The sequence below is a fragment of the Nesoenas mayeri genome, assembly GCF_963082525.1.
Source record: "Nesoenas mayeri genome assembly, chromosome: 9".
In the NCBI taxonomy this organism is placed as follows: Eukaryota; Metazoa; Chordata; class Aves; order Columbiformes; family Columbidae; genus Nesoenas; species Nesoenas mayeri.
The window spans coordinates 16,447,526-16,469,350 of NC_137557.1; the positions used below are offsets into that span (position 1 = coordinate 16,447,526).

General features: G+C 45.4%; 2 protein-coding genes across 7 annotated transcripts in view; both read right to left on the reverse strand.

Moving 5' to 3' along the window:
• UBXN7 (UBX domain protein 7) overlaps positions 1 to 5,942 on the reverse strand; it is a 34,533-nt gene extending 28,591 nt beyond the window's left edge. For 4 of the 6 annotated variants that reach the window (XR_013922522.1, XR_013922523.1, XR_013922524.1 and 1 more), the window contains exons 1-3: positions 5,840 to 5,942; positions 1,727 to 1,874; positions 388 to 486 (exon numbers count right to left, since the gene is read on the reverse strand). Coding sequence is in view for 3 of the 6 variants with exons in the window: in XM_080349815.1 (XP_080205941.1) it covers positions 388 to 486; positions 1,727 to 1,874; positions 5,840 to 5,912 (320 nt within the window). In the remaining 3 variants the exon portion in view is untranslated. Of the gene's footprint in view, positions 1 to 387; positions 487 to 1,726; positions 1,875 to 4,605; positions 4,660 to 5,839 lie in introns of those variants that run through there. The other 2 variants (XM_080349817.1, XM_080349816.1) reach the window with 2 other exon arrangements.
• A 2,597-nt stretch (positions 5,943 to 8,539) lies between these two features.
• RNF168 (ring finger protein 168) lies at positions 8,540 to 16,631 on the reverse strand. Its single transcript, XM_080349643.1, has 8 exons — positions 16,556 to 16,631; positions 15,846 to 15,998; positions 15,152 to 15,495; positions 14,215 to 14,291; positions 12,442 to 12,618; positions 11,669 to 11,778; positions 11,282 to 11,369; positions 8,540 to 11,049 (listed from the first exon to the last, which is right to left on the reverse strand). Exons 3-8 carry the CDS (start codon positions 15,450 to 15,452, stop codon positions 9,991 to 9,993), a joined length of 1,812 nt encoding a protein of 603 aa, XP_080205769.1. The 5' UTR covers positions 15,453 to 15,495; positions 15,846 to 15,998; positions 16,556 to 16,631; the 3' UTR covers positions 8,540 to 9,990.
• Positions 16,632 to 21,825: the final 5,194 nt, after the last annotated feature.

Here is a 21,825-nt window from a genome sequence, read left to right on the forward strand (position 1 = left end):
CCATTGCACAGAATCAGGAGATTTGGAGTCAACAGGGGCCTCAAGGGACCATTCATTCCCACCGATGGCACTGGAGCAGGATTTAGTACCCTCCGCATTCAGATTTGACATGGGTGATCTTCCTGAGCCCTGACCGAAGATTACACAGATCCCTGGGTGACTAGATCCAAGGCTTTGTCAATCTACTATTCAGACACTCTTCTTTAAGAAGTGTCTTAAAACTCATGAAAAATTCTTAAAACTTAGCACAGGCTGTTAATTAATCTGCTTGCCACCCTCCCCCCCCAATAATCTACATGGAGGGGAGGAAAAGAAAAACAAAAATCTCCCTTATCGGGATCTTTCTTCTGTTAGAAGACTTTTTGCTTCCACTTCAAACTCACAGACCTCTCTTTTCCAGAGGATGATGTGGTCAAAATAGCCATTTCCCCCAATTTCAGAGGTAATTCAACACCTTCATCATGCTTGCGGAGACTGCTGGATAATCTGAAACCATGAGTAGGAGAAGAAAGGAAAGGAAATCTCAAGGGCTCTGAAACAGTGTCACTGATTCAGCACGGTCACCTGGCCCACGAATCTACGTGGCCCAAGAAAATCCATTGCTAAGTCCTGCCCACTTCCCTCCGGGTCCTCAAAGCCAGAAACTGTGCAGTTTGCGGCTCTTGGCCATGAGGTTTGCAAAAAACAACTCATAATTTCAGCAAGACGCACTAACCTTGCTATTAAGCTCCACATCTTTGATTGCTGTTGTGAAGCTAGTTATTCTCCATTTTGCATTTGCATATTTATTGTTCTCTCTTCCTAGAAGTAACACTAAGCTGACCAGCACCTGGAGGGTGTCAAGTATAAAGAAAAAAGTATTCCAATAAAAACTTGAACCTCAAGTCACTGATGTGCCAGAAGTTGTCCAGAAATAAGAACTCTAACACCTATAGATACAGAGTTTTAAGTTCATTACCTGTCAAAAGTTCACGCAGGAAGGCACCTGCCATCAGCTAGAAAGTTTAGTACTGAAACAGCTGTTTAAATTTATACGTGTGCCTCACAATTATGAGCAGCAAGAATTATCTTTTAAAGCTAGTTGTCTTTTTTCCTGAAGTAGAAGACTTTCATAAAGCACGGCTAGGCTTAATCTAGAAGATTTAAAGAGTGTGACTTATACCAATCAGCTGCCACTCAAATTATTCCACATTAACAGGCAGCACCAAAAGGTGGGACAACTTATTGGCATCTGATGTGTAAGACACTCATGCAGATTTTGTAGTTGCTTATTCCTCTGCACGCTAGTGTGCATGTTCTATACCACGTTATACTTAAAACAGTGCAAAACCAAATGGGACTGAGGTCACTACATGTCTAAGAAACAAACCAAAGGAATCCTCTAACTTTCAAATTATCGTAAAGTGAGATTCTTGTAGCAATTTAGAAGTAAGAATCTCTTACTACTGGATCCCCACTTCCAGGTCTTGAGCTCTGTTTGCAAAAAACGGTGTGTATAAGCTACAGAAAACTTCTGAATTTGCAAGAGATCAGCTTACGTTGCTCTACATACCAACTTACATGCTAAGAATTTATTTAACCAGAACAATACTGGAGGAATCAGTTTAACAAGATCAAAGCAGCGCGTATTACAGTGAGTTGACAGCAGCTTAGAAACAACAACTGTCTTATTCATTCTGCTTGACGCTACTAAATTTTTAAGATGGACCACTCGTGGGGTACGTACTCGGTGTGGGGGCGAACTGCAGACACCCCTGCAGAGCTGGTGCTGGGCTCCTCCGCTATCCCTCCGCCGTCCAGGAACATGGTGACAGCCATCTCCAGGTTGTTGTTGCACGCCTCCAGCATGTGCTTCCCCACGCTCTCGCTGGCACCTGCAGCGCCCAAGGAAAGTTAAAGCATTCTTAGGGAAGCGTTTGGATTGGGAGTGCCAGGAGCACACGGTTATCGTTAGAAATTGTTCACCCGTTGTGATTTAGCTCTGAAGTGCAACTATTAAATAAGACAAACATGTATCTCAAATGGGAAGGGAATGCTCACATACAGGACAGCCTTCCTTCCATCACGAAAAAACTTAGTGAAAGGCATCTAAGGGGTTTTATCTTGGTTTTTCGCTTTTCTAGGGGTCAGACCTTTTCCTGGTGCGATTTTCCAAGCACTAGTAGGCATACACACACACAAAAATGAAAACCTCACTCAACATTTTAACAGGGAGAATATGAAATCAGACACTAGAATTTTGTACCCGCTTCTAACAGGTATTTTGAAGAGAAGCTGCCAAATTCATGTAACCAATTGACATGAGATAAATGCTTTCACCTCCAAAACGAGGGCATATTTTTCGAGTTTTAGATCCTTCTGCACGATAAGAGGGAGACAGAGGATTAAGTGATACATTGTTTAGAAGCAGAGTTTTTAGTTTATATTTAACTAATAATTAATAGATGTAAGCAAGAAATGCAACAATTATAACTAACATCATCAATTATTTCTTAGTATCGATGTATGTCAAAATTTTCAAAATTTGTAATGCGTATGTAATAATTATATGAATATAAGCAACACAAGAGCATCCAGTGTTTGGAGCACTTATGGAGGATGATCCCCAGCGCTGATAAAGTAAAGAATGACGTTTAACAGTATAATTGACTCTGCTGTTAAATTTATTTCTTCATTTAATTTAGAGACGGAAGAAAAGACAACCTGTTGTACGGATTGCACTAAAAGGCAAAAACAAACCAGCAGAAGCTCAGTTAATATAAGAGGGGAAAAAAAGCCAAGAGAGAGAAAGTAGTACTTGTCTACACAGCTATCTGTGTAATGACTAACATTTATTAAAATCTCTCCTAAGTGTAACTAAATCCAGTCTCACTGCTTGGGATGAAATAGTAGTTCTCAGCATCCCTTCTGACGTTTATCTCTCCTCTACCTCCCAACTTCTCCTTGAAAACCAAATCAGCAGCAGAAGCACCTCAGCAGTGAAGGTCTCCAGCACCCAGCCCTTTAAAGATCTCCTTACAGCAGCTGTCTCTATAGGTGCTGGGCTGCCAAAGAGGTTATTTTCCTACGGGAAGGCTGGTAGAGGGGAAGAGTGGCAAAATGCAGCCGAACCAGTTTGGGAGTAGCTTTTGGATCTGCACTCCTTCTTCCCAGGTTCACTGCAAGTCACCAAAATGAAGAAAACACTTTTCCCAGCAACAGAATCACAGATAACATCAGTTTGGGCAAAACGCATTTGGACACTTCGCAGATTTTCCAGGGAAGACTCAAGAAGCTCTGGTTTGAACAGAGAATACACTTTGAAACTGTCGAGATAAATCAGTTCTAAATGACCTGCACCATTATGTTAAATCACGAGGAGAACCAACCTGAGGGATTTGGTTTTCCAAAACAAAACAATAAGCAACCCGCCACAACAAGTGTATTGAGGTGACCACCAGCTGTATTTTATGACCTGAACCGAGATGAAGAAAATGCAAAATAAAAACTAGTGACATCTCAAAAAACGATGCGAAAGCATCAAGTTTATGCTCTGCAAATTAACTGCTCTTTGGCATTTTTCAGGAGCTCATTTCAATGCTGGCTGTAGCAACCAAACAATACCTGTATGGTTGGAATACACGCACCACCCTACAACCTCACTGTCCAGTCATTCATTTAGAAGAACTAGAAGAAAAACTATTTAAAATGTTACCACCATGCAAAGTGATTCTTCACTCCTAAGGAAACTGCCGCCCTGCGAATGTTTTCAGTGCTCGTGCTGGCAAACAGAAAATACTAAACATTTGCTAAGTCTCAAAGCAAAATTCAAAGTGACCCCATCGCATCATTGGCAAAGACACACGGGAGCTACAATCTCTTCGCAATATTTTTCAGGATGAGAGCATCAAAGAAACACAATTCTGCCCTCTGGATAAGAGAAATACAATCAAGGACTATTTCTCCCCATTCCTCACTGTCACCTACGCTGGAATCAAACTGCTGTGCAATATTCGCTCAGGCTTTTCCCCGCGGGCAGGAGTCATTTCATACACTTACAGCTCCATGTTGAAAGCCGCTGACACAATGCAGCGAGGGTGTCAGCTCCTGAGCACCCGTCAAATCACGCCAGCATCAGCCAGACAAGCTCCGTAACAACACACTTTTACTCATAACCTTAAATTCTCTTAAAATGGAAAAACAAAACTTAAAACTCTACTTGCTAGTGGATGGGTGAAGCACAACAGGTTGTTTTCCCTTTGTGAAAGCATAAGAGAGGTGCTTTTATATTCAACATAAACCATCTGTATCAGCACAAAAAGTGGTCAAGAAGAGCAACTAGCACAACTCTGCCTGTTCTGGTTTGTTTTTTAGCAAATCTCAGGCACAACTGAAAAAAAACCTACAAGGCACACACGGGCACATACTATATGGAAAACGTACTTGCTGTCGGTTCTTTTTATTCACGAGGATTTATTCTAAAAGGATAGCTGAGCGATCAGTAACTTCCCTGTGTATCCTAACAGCATGTTCACAGCAAACTGAACACGTCTGGGACTTGAGTGCAGGGACACAATCCAAAACTGAGCTGCTTAGAGCCACCAAGGTAAAACCAGTTTCACTTACATCAAATAAAAAGACCAAGATGTTTTATTAAACGCTCCTTCTGTATTCAGAAATTTCTTCAGTATTCAAAAAGGGCTGCTGGGCATTGGAACAGGCTGCCCAGGGCAGTGCTGGAGTCACCATCCCTGGAGGGCTGGACAGACGGACATGAGGTTCTCAGGACATGGGGCAGTGCCAGATTTAGGTTATGGTTGGACTCGATGATCTTGAGGGTCTCTTCCAATCAAAATGATTCTGTGATTCTATTCGATATGCAAAGTGAGGGGGAACCTACAGCGAAGCAGCTTTAACACTAAGTGGGTCAAGTGCGCGAAGTACACAAGCTAAAGCAACAATCACCACCTGTAGCAAACTTCAATTTAAAAACTGCTATTTTCATTAGCGAACTCATGAAGTCGTCAACAGTTCACAGAATCCCAGAATGTCAGGGACTGGAAGGGCCCTGGAAAGCTCATCTAGTGCAATCCCCCATGGAGCAGGAACACCCAGATGAGGTTACACAGGAAGGTGTCCAGGCGGGTTGGAATGTCTGCACAGAAGGAGACTCCACAACCTCTCTGGGCAGCCTGGGCCAGGCTCTGACACCCTCACCATGAAGAAGTTCCTTCTCCTCTTTCAGTGGAACCTCCTGTGTTCCAGTTTGCACCCATTGCCCCTTGTCCTGTCACTGGTTGTCACCCAGAAGAGCCTGGCTCCACCCTCCTGACACTCACCCTTTCTCAGTAAGTGAACAGTGCTTAATGATTTATTTCTTTTTTAAAGGCGGACTCAGGTCTATCCGGAGGAGCAGCCGCGGTCCCAGGGCGGGAGGAGACGTACCGGCACCCCCGAGCGGGGACAACCGAGAGGCGCCTCTGAGCCGCCGCTCCAGGCCGGGGGGGAGCGCACGTCTCCCCAGGAGGAGGCACCGCAGTTACCCGGGCCAGGCCTCAGGCACCACCCGCCGCGGCGGCCCGGCCCCGAGCGCCCGCTGACAGGCCCTGGCGCCGCCAAGCGCCGCTCGCCCCGGGAGAGGCCGCGGCGGCAACGGGAGAGCCCCCGGGAGCCGCGGGGGGAGCGCGCCCGGAGCCGCCCGCCCGCGCCGCTCCGCCTCGCCCCGCGCGGCGCCTCTCGCCGCTCCTCCCGCCCGGCCTCCCCGCGCCCCCTGACGCGGCGACGGGGCGCCGGAGCGGAGCCGCCCGTTAAGCAAAGCGGCGGCAAAGCCCCGGCGGGTCCCGGCTTCCGTGCGCCTCACCCGTGATGGCGGTGAACTGCTGGATTAACCCCTTCAGCGCCGCGGCGGCCGCCGGGCCCCCGTGCGCCGCCATCTTGCCGCCGCCGCACAACAACACGCACGCCGCCGGCCCGCGCGCTCTGCGCAGGCGCGGCGCCCGCCCGCGCCCTTCCCCTGCCCGCCGGCGGGGCGGGGCGAGCGTTACCGTGGCAACCCGGGCAGCCCCGCCCCATCGCCTGAGAGCCCCGCGGAGGCGGGAGTTGCCCTGGCAACGCGGCCCGTCCCGCAGCCTCAGCGGCCGCCGCCGCTTTTCAAATATCATGGCGGCTGCAGAGGGTTTCTCCACATTCCAGACCCTTGAAGAGAAGATGCTAAATCAATGTATATTGTGATTAAGTTACAAAACACATGCCCATCATTAAGCAATCGACATGCTTTCTGACCACCTCCAAAACGGGATATTTCTCAAATTTTAGATCCTTCTGCACAACGAGAGGAAGACAGAAGATTAAGTGATACGTTGTTTAGAAGCAGAGTTTTTAGTTTCTATTTAACTAATAATTAATAGATGTATGTAAGAAACACAACAATTTTAACTAATATCATCAACTATTTCTTAGTATCGACATATATAAGCAACGCAAGAGCGTCCAGTGTTTGGAGCACTTATGGAGGATGATCCCCAGCGCTGATAAAATAAAGAATGATGCTTAACACTTTGCTGCTGAGTTTATTTCTCTGTTTCAGTACACCACAGTGGGTGCCCCAAATCAGGGTATGATTTCATGTAACAAAGCTTTAGTTACTTTTCTAACTTTACTGCTTTGACAGGGGAATGCTTCTGAAACGGGACATGTTAATATCAGCGAATACCGATACCTCCCTTTTCTAGGGAGTTTGAAGAAAACTATTTTCCAATGTTGTCCTGGCACATTTATTTTTATAATTGTTCCTATTCGTAGCCTATTTACAGTATTGAGATTGTTTTCCAGACAAATTTCACATTACTGGATCTCTTGTTTCTAGATAGTATATAAATTTACTCTTACCTTTTAATCAATTCTTGGTATAGAGCATCAGTTCCCCCATTAGTTTTGTTATATTTTAATACAATTTCCCATAACACACTGCAAGGAATAGTTTAGAGACATTGGTTCGAGGATTCAGCCATCTGGGATCAGAGGCATTACGTTAATATCTGTGTCTCTACAAGTTTATCTAGCAGTATAATCTGTAATCTGCCAATTTATTTTCAATTTCTTGATCACTGTTTCCCTTTCGATGCTCCTAGAAATGCACAACGATAACTTTTATAGTAACAACACAGCTTCCAAAAATTGGAGTGTCACGTTTAACCTGTTTTCCTTGTGCTGTTAATAAACTTTGTTCTTTTCAAATGGCTCCCTGGGCATGCACCGCACTAAAAACGTACTTTGGATCAGTCCAAATTCTTCAAAGTCAGGCAAGAAACAGCCTCAGCAACAAGCACGCTGCGTGGTTTTGATCCCTGTGCTACCTGTAAATGGCACCTGTAAAAAAGGAGCCGAACTTGTTCACCAAGGCGACAAATCAACCACTGGAGCCAACCAAAGCTCAGCCTTTGAGCAGGGAACTGCCACGCCAGCTCACCCTATGCACAGACTCCGGCTTAACACCGTTCAAACAGCCAAAGCTGATTTCACCCGCTTCAAAGTGCCCGTGGCAATGGAAACTGCCTGTTGGCGCAACTGAAATCCACTCGGCAGTGGCCAAATTCCACTTGTAACAAGAAAAATCTAAAAATACAGGCCAAAGAGGGGCCTGCTGAGGATTATCGTGCCACACATGCAGTGTGATCAGCTCTGAGACCTGGGGTGAGGTTGCTGGGCTGGCCTCCTGCTATGGATTATACATTTTGGAGGTTTTGCAGTTAAAGTTGGGGTTTAACTAATGCTTAGCTTTTTAGTCTTGCTTTTCTTGCCCATTCTGCTTTAAAAAATAACAATTCTTGTGTAAGAGGTCATTCTCACACCAAGGACAAACCCCAGGAAGCTGTAGAAACAAAAATAACCCCCAAATAACTTTAACACACCCTTTAATATATGCACAACCAAAAATACACTTCAGGGCTATTCAGAACCATTAAATGGCTAATTTCTGTAATTTTAATTGATTTTTGATGCAATCACAGCAGCAGGATTTCTATAGATGGCGAGAAATTGAGTCTGTGGGTTCGGTTTAACCCTAATCAAGATCAAAGCTGTTAGGGGATATATAGTTCAATTCTAACTTCATTTTGTTCAGGTCTCTAGAGCTTATCTGGATATTTACCTGTGTGACCACACAGGCTTTCCTTTCTTTCTTTTTCACCACGTAGCCATCAAATGTCCAGACCTGGCTGTAAAAGCAGCTCCAAAGGTGGCACTGGAATGATGATTGAGCTGCAGAAAACACTGAGACACTTTCTGCTCATCTGTTTGGAAAATAGAGAGCTGACACTAGCACGGAAACAACTACTATCTCTGCCTTAAAGAACACTTTAATTAATGAAGGATTACACTGAACTGCCTGAGCAAAGCAGAAGAGAACCCGAACAAAGGTACGGATTAAACAGATGGATATCCAAGGAAGGCTTCCAGCGCAATGGTTGAGGCGGCAAGAGGAAAAGTGGATGATTTGCACCTGGTCACCTGTTGGAATTTTCTCAAACAGTTCATTTATTTATGAGAAACCTGGCATTAATAGAGACAAGCAGGCAAAGGAAAACAAAACGCAGCATTTTTGGCTTGGTGTGCTGTTCACACTTACAATAAAACTTCAGGTTGGTTTGGTTTCTTAAACTGAAAACATCAGAAGATACTGCTTTGAAGTATTTCGTCCCAAATTTCCCAGAACCCAGTTAAAGTCATCAGATCATCAACAAAGTTCAAAGCAAAGGACACACTTACAACATTTGCAGACTTTGGGGAGTTGCACACGCTCTTCTGCAACCTTGATGGGCGCTTCACTCTCTTTCAAACACCAACAGTGGGAAAGTATTGCGTTACAAGCAAAGAAAGGCCAAAAAATGGTTTCATAATAGCAACAAATAAAGCAATGCAGTGAGAACATTCCCTCCGGTGAGCAGCAGCTGGGAAACTCTTCACCAGCATCAGCTTCCTCACATCTAAATTATAATTCTTTTGAATAATGTTAACTTTAAACCCAACAGGAAGACAGTATTTGGTAGTCTCTCTAAAAATAGGGGCAGACAGTCACAGCCAGGCAGGGCAGGCACGCGAATCTTTAATTACAGTTACGTCATTACTGACAACTCCAGTTTTCAGTCGCTTTCCCCCCTTTTGCTTTTACTTTCTCCATCAGAACTGTCGTCTGGGGAACTATTTTCTAAATTTAATGTAGTTTCAATCAGACGCGAAGCGATTTGAGTATGAAAATTAAATAGCACTAAATAGAGGTAGTATCACTGTACAAGAATAAAGTTGCAGAACACCGAGAAAACAAAAGTATCTTCTTCCTAACGATGGGGAGAGTCAGATGTGCAGAAGCAAGCTCTGTGAACAGAGACACACACCCCACAACCTCTTCTGCTGGCATCTGTGAAGGATCCTTGGCTTTGGCAGTACAACAACCTCTTTTTCTCACTTTCTATCTAAAAAAACCGGTTAGTACATGAGATGGAAAGTGTGTCTGCGAGACCGCTTGTCCAGTTATACTCTTGTTAACTGTCATGCGAACAAGGCAATTCAACAAATCTCCTGAATTCCAGGAACACGCTGCCTTTGAACACAACAGCGGCTGCACTGAGTGAAGCTTCAACCTCGCAGTTGCCAGACAGATGGAAATACAGACGCAATTTTCTGCTTGTTTCCTCTGTGGAATGCGCATCCTTCCTGTCACAGGCTCCGAATTCTCATTCTAAGCCCATCGGTTATTTTTCGTTTTAAACCCTTACGGTATTCACATGCAAAACAACGTAAATGCAAGTGCTAGAAAATAAACCGGAGTCAAGAGAAGAGCAATTCCCGTTTTTCAGTCTGGGCGCATACAGAATACACAACTTCGTGACTCAAAGGAATTTCCCTCAAAACCAACAACTTAAAATCTGTTTCCAGGGGGCTTTGCCTAACACAGGAGAAAGCACTACCACAGTTTTCATTCTCACACCCCTACCTGCCTGTGGTTCTGTTGACCTACTCTGAAACTGAGCCTTTAAACATCTGCACGATCGTCTTTTGCTTATTCTTGGGCAGCGAACAAATATCATTTGCATCACTGGTATTAACCACACAATTCAACACTTTTCCTCCCTTGATGCTGGGCGATTTCACGGGGACTCGGGTAGGGGTCTGCCAGTTTTCATTGCAAGATCCTTTCCGAGTCTTGCGGTGATTTGTTTCAGCCTGTTTTTTTGGTACCTTTGAATCTTTTGCCATCTTAGAACTTCCTTTCCTAGCAGAAGAGTCTTTCATAGGCTGGGGAGATTTAGTGCGCAGAAGGTACTGATCCGGAGAGCCCTTTTGGCGGTTAAGTGTCCTTTCTTCCTTGTTGATCTGTTTTTGGAGCTCCACAGCCAGTAGCCTGTCCTGCTCCTCCTGCATCCGCCTTTCATAGAACTCCTGCTCAAATGCTTTCTGCATTTGCAAGTTAAAATCATTGATCTGCCACCCTTGGTCCTCTAAGCTTTCCGGAAAAGTTCTTCTCCTCTTATCAAGCATGCACAAGTCAACCCCTGCGTCAGCTGCTGGCTCTGGAGACTTTCTTTTTGGTGTCTCTTTAGTGTCCTGCAGTTTCTCCGGTTCCTCTTCACCTGAGTATCCAGCCACACTCATCAGATCACATATTACACTTTTACTGTCAGAATTTGGTGCTGACTCAGTACAGGTATGAGTTTCGGCAGAGTTTTGACGGTTTATGCTTTCTACATGTGTTAAATTGCCACTGTCTGACTCAATTCCATCCTCTTCTCCTTTGGATCTACCAAGAACTGTTCTACACCCTTCCCCTTTTGTGATCCCGTGAAGCTCATCTGGAAGTTCGTCTCCTAAACCATTCGGCCCTGGTGTTTTGTCCTGCTCGACGGCGGCAGTTTCCTCTGAAGCTGAGGCACTGAAATAGTTCATGCACGATTCCAAAAATGAATCCTTAGCACTGGAATCTTTGGTCACACCGCTCAGCTGCGGAGACAGCGTTGGCATTTCCTCTTGCTCATCTTGCCACGTGGAACTGTTGCCTTCACTGCTGCCGATATCCTGTAGGTAAAGGGAGAGACCGCTAATAAAGTCAATCTATCAAAAGTCAATGGGTATGAATAAAAGGTAAATCACACTTCTCATAGCCGCGCTGCTCGTAGCTACTCTGGGATATTCGCCTGGATTCTTCTCTTTTAAAAAAAGGGAATATAGGATTGGCAGTCCTATAGGCAAGGGGAAAATAACCCGTCATTACAAACACCAAGATTTGTAACAAAATTATCCTAGTTACCACAGAGCCAGAGTCACTTCTGCCTCTTTCTGTTCTTCTGGAGAATGATGCTGGTCCCAAGGGATGATGAAGCTTTGGAGACAGATACCTTAAAAGGAGAAAATACAAGTATAGCTTTTACAACTTTTTTTTCTTGAATTGTCAGTCATTTGCATTAATCAAGAACTTCAGGTTCATCCTGACAAACAAGAACAAAAAGAGAAGGGCAAGCGTTTCCCTTCTCCTCCGTATTATCCTAAGAGGAGATGTTTTAACAGTTTAAATGTTCCCCAGATTATCCCGGGAAGTTGGACTATGGGATTCCAAAAAAGCAAATGGAGCAGAGAGACCAAGACACAGATCAATACTTACAATCAATAATTAAGAAGAAAAACATGAATTACTTACTTCTGAATGTCTCCAGAGTTGCTCGATTTGTTCTTCATCTTGCACAAACTAGCTGGGGATGTTTGGGATGGCGAAGGACTGCTGAGCACGTGCCCTTTGGAATCCTCATTCTTCAATGACAAATAAAAGTAGCGTTATATAAACCAAAACGCAACACAAACCAGAGAAAACTCAGAGAACCACTTTGTTTCTGCTGCAGAATTTCTTTTGTCCAAAGAATTCTAGAACTGCAATAATAGGTAGTTATGGAATAAGAAATGTTACATGTTCGGTACATTTTCTTGCATCTAGCATTAAGGAACAAGAGGTTTTGCTCAAATAAGTTCACAGGTTTCACCATGAGGACTATCATTAGGCAGCAAAAACAACCAACAAAAATCCCAAAACAAATTAACAAAAACACACAAACCCTCAAAACACAATGTAAACTTTCACTGTACGTTCCTTTTTTCCAGCACACGTTGCAGCCATTGCTTTCTTCCAAAGAAGTAAATCATGGGTAAAAGGAAAAAATTCAGAAGAAACCCGATGTTTTAAAATGTTTCACAGTGAAAACACCCAGCGCACATTTCAAGTGTATATTATGCAGTCAGAAATGTTGGGGGTATTTCACCCTCTCATTGGTTCTTCAAGAGTTAATTGCCAATCAAGGACTTAAAGTAGTGGGGGCTGACAACAGCTTCCAAACGCAATTAAAATAAATGTAAATTATTCAAAATATTAACTTTTGCTCTGAAAAGCCTAAGTTGCTCGCACTGTGGTTTCTAACTCACCAGACTGTTACTCAGCTGCCAGGCCAACTCTTCATCTTGCTTCAGCTGTTTCTCCATCTCCCTCCGTCTCTCTTCAGCCAGCCTGTGCTCCTCCTCCTCTTCTGCAAGGAGCTGCTGAATATATTCCTCGCTCGCCTTGTTCTCCTCTTGTTCATGCGCTCTCCTTTCTGCCTCCACCTAAAAAGAGGGTTTTTATAAGGTTACTACTGTAGGACCACACTTTACACTAGAAACTCTCAGCTGATGCTTCTGAAATGCGAACAATCTGCTATTCGCAGACAGTCCACGCACTTCAAAGCCAGCATTTAACTACACAGCTCCCCAAAGATGTAAGAATCGAACAGATACTGTGTGTGGTCTCTTCAGCTGGATAAGTCATCTACCTTTTGGTTTCTGTAAGTCGGCACTGTTGACTGCACCAGCATGCAAGGCCTTTGAAATTGCTAGTAACAAAAACTAAGATCTCCAAATACATGGATCACAGATAAACTCAAATTCAGACTCTTTGTAAGGCTGGAGGTCAGCTCCACCACAGCATTTGCTCAACCTGCTTGTATCATCATGCCAATATTAGCACATGATGCCTAAAAGCCAGTGCATCGCTCTCCTGAGTCCTCCTGCTCTCTTGAAATGCACAAAACCCAAAGCAGCGGACCAGGAATTTCCAATCTGCTTTCTTACGGCAGATATCCGCTCTCGGGAAACCAGTTCTCAGCAACACTACCAGGACAGCAAAGAGTAAATACAGCCTTCTGAACTGGGTCATGACATTTGCTTCAGAGAAGAATGTCAAGCTCTAATCAATCTTATCCCGTAACTACCATAACAGAGAACCTCAGTCCTCTATTTCATGGACTCCGTGCTCTTCTAACAACCAGCAACAGGGCTCTGGGGGAAAGGAGCATTCTGGTACTGCTTCAACCATAGTTCTTACTACTGCTGTGTCTGAATTGGAGGAAGAAGGGTCCTTTGGATCCTTAGACAAACTAAGATTTCTTAAAAATATTTTCTGATTTTCAAATCATGGACTCATATTGGTTGGAAGAGACCTTCAAGATCATCGAGTCCAAGCGTTCCCCCACCCCTGGCACTGCCCCATGTCCTGAGAACCTCATGTCCGTCTGTCCAACCCTCCAGGGATGGTGACTCCAGCACTGCCCTGGGCAGCCTGTTCCAATGCCCCACAGCCCTTTGCGCAAGAAATTGTTCGCCACATCCAACCTCAACCTCCCCTGGTGCAACGTGAGGCCGTTTCCTCTGCTCCTGGCGCTCGTTACTTGGAGCAGAGCCCAACTCCCTCCACGCTACAACTTCCTTTCACAGAGTTGTAGAGCGCGGGAAGGTCTCCCAAATGAACACAAATAACACAGGCAGTGAGAAAATAGGAAAGAAAATGCTGTATTTTCATTACCCAAGTTCATCTCATTGTGGTATGTTGCTCAGGGAGGAAAATCAAGAAGACCAAAGCCAAACAATTCCAAATTTTTACATTTGCTAGTCCAAAATACTTTATATGTACCCAAGGACCTATAAAAGGCATTTCAGGGGACTCTCTAACCCTGAGTGACTGTTCTGCAGCGTTTTGGGAAGCGCTCGGCCACGTGGGATAAAACTTAATTCATCCTTTGGGAATGACCAGTGTGTTCTTGCAGCAGCAATGGCTTTTTAAGTATCTCTTTTTTTCGTTAAGTAACATTACTTTTTTTTGTGGGAACAAACAAGATAACTAGATACAAAGTATTTACACTTTTAACTATATATTTTTAATCTTACCTTGCTAATCTCTGCTTCATATTCCTGCCTCAGCTCCCCAGGCTTGCTCAGCTGGTGTTGCGGACGAGGGACACAGACTACGTGAGAGGAAGGAAAAAAAGTATTGAGGAACAAAGCAAGACCACAACAGTCAATAATGAAAGGTTTTAACAAAAGTTCACCCCCACACCCTGTCAGGGGAATGATTTGACTTAAATCAGGTGCTGTGAAAAAAAAAGCACTTTTTGTTACAAGGAAACAAAATAAAAAAGCACCGTGTTACAGAAGGGCACGAACAGCCAGTGTTTTCCAAGCACTGTATAGAAAACAAATACATACGCACACCATAGCTTACATCTTTTGCTTTTTGTGATTAAAAATACTTCATAATACCACAAGTGGAACAACACATACAGCCAACCTACAGACTCCGGTTCCCCAACAGAGCTTACAACATAACAAACCCCCAAATCCTTCTTCAAAGATTTCACTTCATTTTTTCTGACATGACAGTTTTAGGCTCAGAGACTCCTGCAGAGACTGAAGCCCTGGAATTTCTAATTAACAGCATCCAAGAGTTGACAAACTTTTAACCATTTCGCTTGATAGTGATAAATGAACACACACACACACACACACACACACGCAAATACTCCACTTACAGATTTTACAGCAGGAGTTGTACCAGTACGGAATTACCGCCTTTGCCAGGCAGCCACCCACTGTTGCTTTGTGCAAAACGTGTGAACAAATACCCACTTACATCGGAGAATATAACCCGCCCTTTGCAAAAAAGGCCTCGCAATCCCCTGTCACAGGAGAGCTCAGACACTGCCCTTTCTAGCGGTAAAACAGCCCATCTACGCACAGTTTCTTATTTCACAACATCCAAAGTCCGCAAACAGTAACTACTTGGGGTAAAGCAGCGACATCCCATGACAAGGGACGTTTTACTTACTTTCCTCCTCCAGATCCTGTCCGTTAATTCTCCGCTCACACTCCTTCGGGTAATCCTTCTGAATCTTTTCCCAGAGCTCCCAGTTGACGAGAGTGTTCCTGCGGGCGTTATATCGCGCCCAGGAGGAGACTCGGCGCCGACAAAAAGGGCAGCAAAGACTGGCCTTTTCCACGGTCAGCTGGAAACAGGAGTTGCAGAGGGTATGGCTGCACGGCAGCGTCACGGGCTCCACAAAGATCTCCATGCAAATCTGGCAGAGGCAGTCGGACAAGGAAAGCGGAGCCTCCGATTTCTTCGACATAGCGACTCGAAGCAGAGGAACAAAACTAGCAGAGCATCAGTACCTGAGAGCAAACAGAAACATGTGTTTTACTTCCTGTAACGAATATAAAACAAAATAGAAAATGTTCAGTTTTCCAGCTACTTCAGTGGATTTAAGAAGCCTGCTGAAGTGGTTACTTTTGCTCCAGTTCCAAGAGATTCTCAGCTTTCAGAGGAAAATGTAGGGCTTTCCAGAAGTCACGCAGAAACTGTAGCAGGTTTTCCTACAGCAGTTTCCTCTGAGTCGTAACAGGTGCTCTGGGGATAGCAAGGAGGTGGTAAGGAGAGGGGGGAAAGAAGGCGAGAGCTGTTCCAGCACGTAATGTTAGCGATAAGCTACGCTCCCATTTGTTGGGTATGTTACCGCAGTTACCTTAACCTTCCATTCAGCCAGTTTCTCCGTATATGCGTGTCCTTCAAAAGCTGCTTCTGTTACAGACTCGGCTCCACGTTCTGAAGGTGAAATAAGACTTTCCTGCACATCAGAGGAGGTTCTTCCTTGTTCTTTTGTTTGCTTAAGCTGGGACTAAAAAGCCAAAAATACTTTTTGTTAATATAAGCAATGAACCAAGTGATGCATTCAACACATATCTTACAACTTCAACTCCAGTACAACTTAAAACGGTGGGATTATCCAGCCTTTCTATCACCAAACCTCCTCACAGGATTGTTCCACTTGGCCTAGAAATACTGTGGAACAAAAAACAAACAAAAGAATACAGCAAAAAGGCTAAAATTGCTATTTTTTTAAGTTACAGAGACTTAAGACAGCTCTCGCAAGCTTCTTAAAAGCAGCCACCTTGAGAGGGACGGGAGGCCCTTCTGAGAGACAGCGACTTCAGTCACACAGGAACTCGACATGGAGACAAACAGACTTTAAGTCGGGTTTTATTGTTTCTGCTCTCCCGTTGTTGATCAAACAAAGCTTTTATTCTTCAAACAAGGCCGCCGGGTGCCATACAGCGGGGACACCCCGCACCCCGCCGGGCCCGGCTGGCAGGGACGCGGCTCCCCGGCCCCGGCCGCCCCCCGGCCCCGCTCCCCCCGGTTCCCCAGTGCTCACGGCGAAGCGTCGGCACCCACCGAGCTGCAGCTCCCGGGCCCGGCGGCAGGGACAGGGTCGGCCCCGGCGGCGGGCAGGGCCGCGGGCTCCCGCAATGGCGGCCGCCGAGCCGCTCCCGCCCGCCCCTCGCTGACGAGCCGCTCCCGCCGCCCCGGCTGGCGCTCCTCCTCCGAGCCGAGCCTGCCGGGAGACAGCGCGGCGGGTAACGGGAGCCCGCAGCACCACAGAGCGACCTGGGGGTGTTGGTGACAGCGGCTGAACATGAGCCAGCGTCCAAGAGGCCACCAGCGTCCCGGCTGGTACCAGCACTGGTGTGGCCGGCAGGCCCAGGGCAGTGACCGTCCCTGTGCTGGGACCTGGGGAGGACAAACCCAAACCCTGGGGGCAGTTCTGGGCCCCTCACGCCAAGAAAGGCCTTGAGGTGCTGGAGCGAGTGGAGAGAAGGGAACGGAGCTGGTGAGGGGCTGGAGCACAAGCGTGATGGGAGCGGCTGAGGGACCTGGGGGGTTCAGCTGGAGAACAGGAGCTGAGGGGAGACCTTCTGATCTCTGACCTGCCTGAAAGGAGCTTGGAGCCAGGGGGGTCGGGCTCTGCTCCCCAGGAACAAGCGCCAGGAGCAGAGGAAACGGCCTCAAGTTGCGCCAGGGGAGGTTGAGGTTGGATGTGGGGAACAATTTCTTCCCCAAAGGGCTGTGGGGCATTGGAACAGGCTGCCCAGGGCAGTGCTGGAGTCACCATCCCTGGAGGGCTGGACAGACGGACATGAGGTTCTCAGGGACATGGGGCAGTGCTGGAGCTGGGTTAAGGTTGGATTCAGTGATCTTGAAGGTCTCTTTCAACCAAAAAGATTCTATGATTCTATTGTCTAAACAAGTGTTTCAGCCATGAAGAGCCACCAGTGGATCCCGCTGAATGGCAGCCTGACTAGAACCCGTTTCCCTGGGTGTGCGGGAAGCAAGAGCTGCTCCAACAACTCTCAGTCAGAAGATAAAAACACTAAATGTGTGCATTAACAAAGCCTAGACTGGGCGCTAAAAATGTGAATCTCGGAGAAAGCAATCATGGTGTTAATGAGTTGGGAGGTTTTTTCTTTCACTTACTGTGGGCCAGTAACAAAAACAGGCTTGGTGTCCCTTCTGTCTTGGAAGCAACGTGGCTGGTTTTAAACAACTTAAATATTTCATAGACTGTGCAGTTGGTTTTGATTTGTAAAGAAACTATGCAAGGAACCATACTTTTTCCTCATATTGCCCATTTCTGCAGTAAATAGCAATCCCGGCAGGGAAAGGTAAATACATCGGTACGGGTTGCGCAGCCCCGAGTTGGAGCGTGTCCACGGTCACACCAGTGTCACCTGCACGACAAGGACCGTCCCATCCCTCCCTGGTGCTCACCTCTCCCCCAGCACCCGCGTCCACGACGTGTCCTGGCCCAGCTCCTTCTCCAGCAACTCAAACTTCTGCGCCAGCTCCTGCAAGCTGGAGTCCAGGTCACCGAACTGAGCCTCCACGGTCTGCAGCTTGGTTTCTACCCTGGGGGACGGGACAGAAGGACATTTCGTCAGGACTTGGGCACCAAGCGGTGTCGCTTTCTGCCGTGATGGTGGGGACACTTACGTTGCACTGGGAACAGCTCCAGACCCCGTTCTGAGGCTCCTCCCAAGCTGTATGACAATACATACCACTAGAAATGAAGTTTTTTTGACACGGCCCATATCTTCTTTGCCCCCTCCTGGTGCAGAAGTGTTATAACTTGTAAATACACATTCAAGATTTATATTTAGACGTGACTGCAGGTGTGAACCATTTGCGTTAGGGGCACAGCTGTTTAATAAATTTTGAGGTGATTTATGCTTCTCTTTGTAGTGCCATGATCTTTTGAACCGTCTTAATATAGAATCATAGAATCATTTTGGTTGGAAGAGACCCTCAAGATTATCGAGTCCAATCATAACCCAACTCCAGCACTAAACCATGTCCCTCAGAACCTCATCTAAATGCCTTTTAAACCCCTCCAGGGATGGTGACTCCACCACTGCCCTGGGCAGCCTGTTCCAATAACTCTTTCTGGGAATAATTTTTTCCTAATATCCAATCTAAACCTCATTGACATTGAGAAAAACTTCTCATTCCTCCCCAAATTTAAAATTACGCAAATAATATAGAAGCCACCCACAGTGTTTCTCTTCTCCCGTCAGCTCATCCTGCTCTGGTTTTGCCTTGTATGGGACTGTCCTGCAGAACATTTCTAGGATAAGAAGACCGTAGTGAAACAAGAGTAAGAAAACTGCTTCATGGCTGGTATTTATTAGCTGCTTTTTCCTTAATTAGTATACTGAGTTTTTCCTTATTTAAAAAAAGAAAAAAAAGAAAAGGTACATCTTTGTACTCTCTTAAACTATAATCCTAAAGATTGGGGTTTGAGTTTGAGCTTCCACTGCACTTTTGCTTGAGAAAACTGCCCAGTTTTAAAGAATTTACTGAGTTTAGGGATGAAGTGGGAGGGAACGCAGGTATTTATACTTTGTACCCATTTGCTGCTCTTTACTGGGCTTCTGTTTTCCACGGGTGGTTTTTGTAAAGACAGTTTTCTTTAATTTCCTCAGTTTGCTAATTGACGTCGAGGTGAGTCCTTGAGAACCCCGAGGAACTCAAAGCTACCAAAACACGCATCATTCAAAGTTCCTTCCTAAGTATCAAACAAATACCTCACTACTATGTACTTGACAAGTGATTTACTAGAACATCAGCTCCTCCTGATAGGCTTTTGTGATTTTTCTTTGCATTTTACTGACAGAACAGCAGGCTATATCACTTAAACAAAAACTACACCATTGCTAAATTTCACTGTATTTCTTCAGCACCTCTTCATCCCCAGTTTGCTGTTATGTTATGCCACGGAGAAGTTCCAGATCCACTTCACACCTGCAGCTGCGCACGCAGAGAACAACAATCCAAGGGGATAATATGATGTAGTAGCCCAGAAATGCCAACTTAAAAGTTTTATGAATAAACCGTGCAAGTGCTCTTGAGAGAGAGCAGGGAATTGTCAGAAAATAAATACATTCTTCAAGGTTTGCTGTCCTGGGGAGGATACTTTTTGATACTGATAGCAGCTTTTAATCAAGGTAAATAAACTCTAATGGTAAAGTTATCAAAGATCTCATCGTTAAGGCCACTGTCAGTGCTGTAGCTGTTTTTCAGCAGCTTTAGTATTTGTCCGGTTTCATTTTCCAGCACTTTTTTGATCTGGGGTATATTGCCTGTCTATAAATGACTCTTGTGTATTTTTAAGCATCTGTGGCAAACATTTCAGTGCTTGCTAAGTTTGGTTCTGTTCAGTTACACCGCGGTACGACTGATCTCCAGAACTCATCTTCCACAGCTTTGTAAATTCCGACAGAATCGGCGCTGCCGTTCCGTGATCCACGTTCTGAATGAAACGAGGAAAAATGGATGAAACCTCCCTCTTCCATTTCAATCGTGACCTCTAAATGCTTTCTCCTTTCATGTAAGTGAAGCTACCACCGAGCTGGTGACCTCCGATGTCTGTGTAGCATAGCACCAACCACATCCCCACTCTTCACCTAAAAGCTTTTCAAGTTTTGTTCTCATCAGGATACAGAACAGACTTATAAGAGGCAGTGATCTGGCGCTCCCACTTTTCTGAAAGTGGGCCTGTGTGCGTAACCTTATTTCTGCTGTTCAAGCATTTGCAGAAAATGACACTTTTAATCACTTTAGAGTTGTCGCATTGGTTTTATTTTCCAGGCCAATGCAGAGCCCCACACTTCTCCACAGCTTTTCCTGCACTCCAAGCAGTTTCACACAGACTTAATTTTCACTTTTTCTTTCAGGAGCAGTTCCCATATTTCTGTTTCTCTGCTCAGGTCTCTAATTAATCTCTTTTTTTTAGTTACTGTTGTGGCAATCAGGAGTCGTAAAAGCCGCTGGTGAACAATATCAGTGTCTTGACCAGAGGAGCAGTTTCTTTAAGTCTATCAGCTGGTGTCAGTTTATAATCACTAATTTCACGATCAGAAGTACTTCATTCCATCCGCTGTGATACTCTCGATAGCAATAATTTTTGCTATAGGTAAACCAGAGTTCTATGTACAACACCTACGCTGACTTACACATTTCTTGCTTAATACCATTTGCACAGTATTTTAAAGGTAGTATATGAAAATCCAGACGTGAAAATCCTCCAAGAGGGAACACTGTCTCACCTGTCCCTAACTGTGGAGAATTCCAGACCCTTTTTCAAGTCTTTTTTCCTCAAAAGCCACGCTCACACCTTGCATTTGATCCCGCGGTTGTTGTTTGCCCAGCTGCTTAGAGACTGTCGTGCTGCAGCAGGACATGTGGGCCCGATTGTTTGACATGAAGCCAATGAACCTGTTGGTCAAGAGCTTTGAAAGTGGAGCGTGAATCAGCATCACCTCTGTCCCAGTTCCTCAGCGACAGTGATTTTCTTTCTTTAAACTTATAAGAAAGGTCCATTCTCAGGGGTTTTTTTGCTGTTAATGATAAGCACTTCTTATATTTGAACCCTCCAGACTCTGGGTCATTGTCACAAATTCAGAATTTCACCCCAAATCTCCCATTTACAGCAGAGCATGAACCTGAACTTCCCGTTGCCCACTATGGGCTTGCGGCTCTGTCCCCCCTCCCGCCCCGACAAGGAGAAACAGCAGGTTCATTAATTACTGCCCTCCCGTATACCCACAATGTACATTTACATCCTATTTCCCAAGGAAATGATCACACCCCTTCAGTGACCTGTTCAACGTCTCCTTCAGGGAGCGCAGAGAGATGCTGGCTTTAGCCATCCCACCACAGGACGTGAAGAGAAGAAATAAAAGCCGGAGCGGGTTTGATCCTCCCTCCCGAAGCAGGCGGCAGCAACAGGGACCGGGGATCTGACTCCTGCCACAGGCTGGTTGTATCGAGGCTTTTTATAGACCGTATATCCAAATATAGGTCAGAGATGCACAGCCACATGCTCCTGAACATGTTACATGCTGAACTACACACCCAGAGTGCTTCCACTGACCCATTGATCCTGTCTTCACATGCAAAATTAATTTAGAGGGGACACAAAAAGGGGGTGTCTACACTATTCTGCTTTTTTGGCTGCGTTTTGGCTTCGTTTTGCTGTTGTGCTCGCCAGTCCGTGTCTTGGGCCAAAGCCTCCTGCTGTTGAAGGCCGTACAAGCAGGTTGCTTTGTTGCCTTTATATTTTTTTCTGCCATCAGATTTGGATGACAGCTGTATTTGGTTTGAGGATA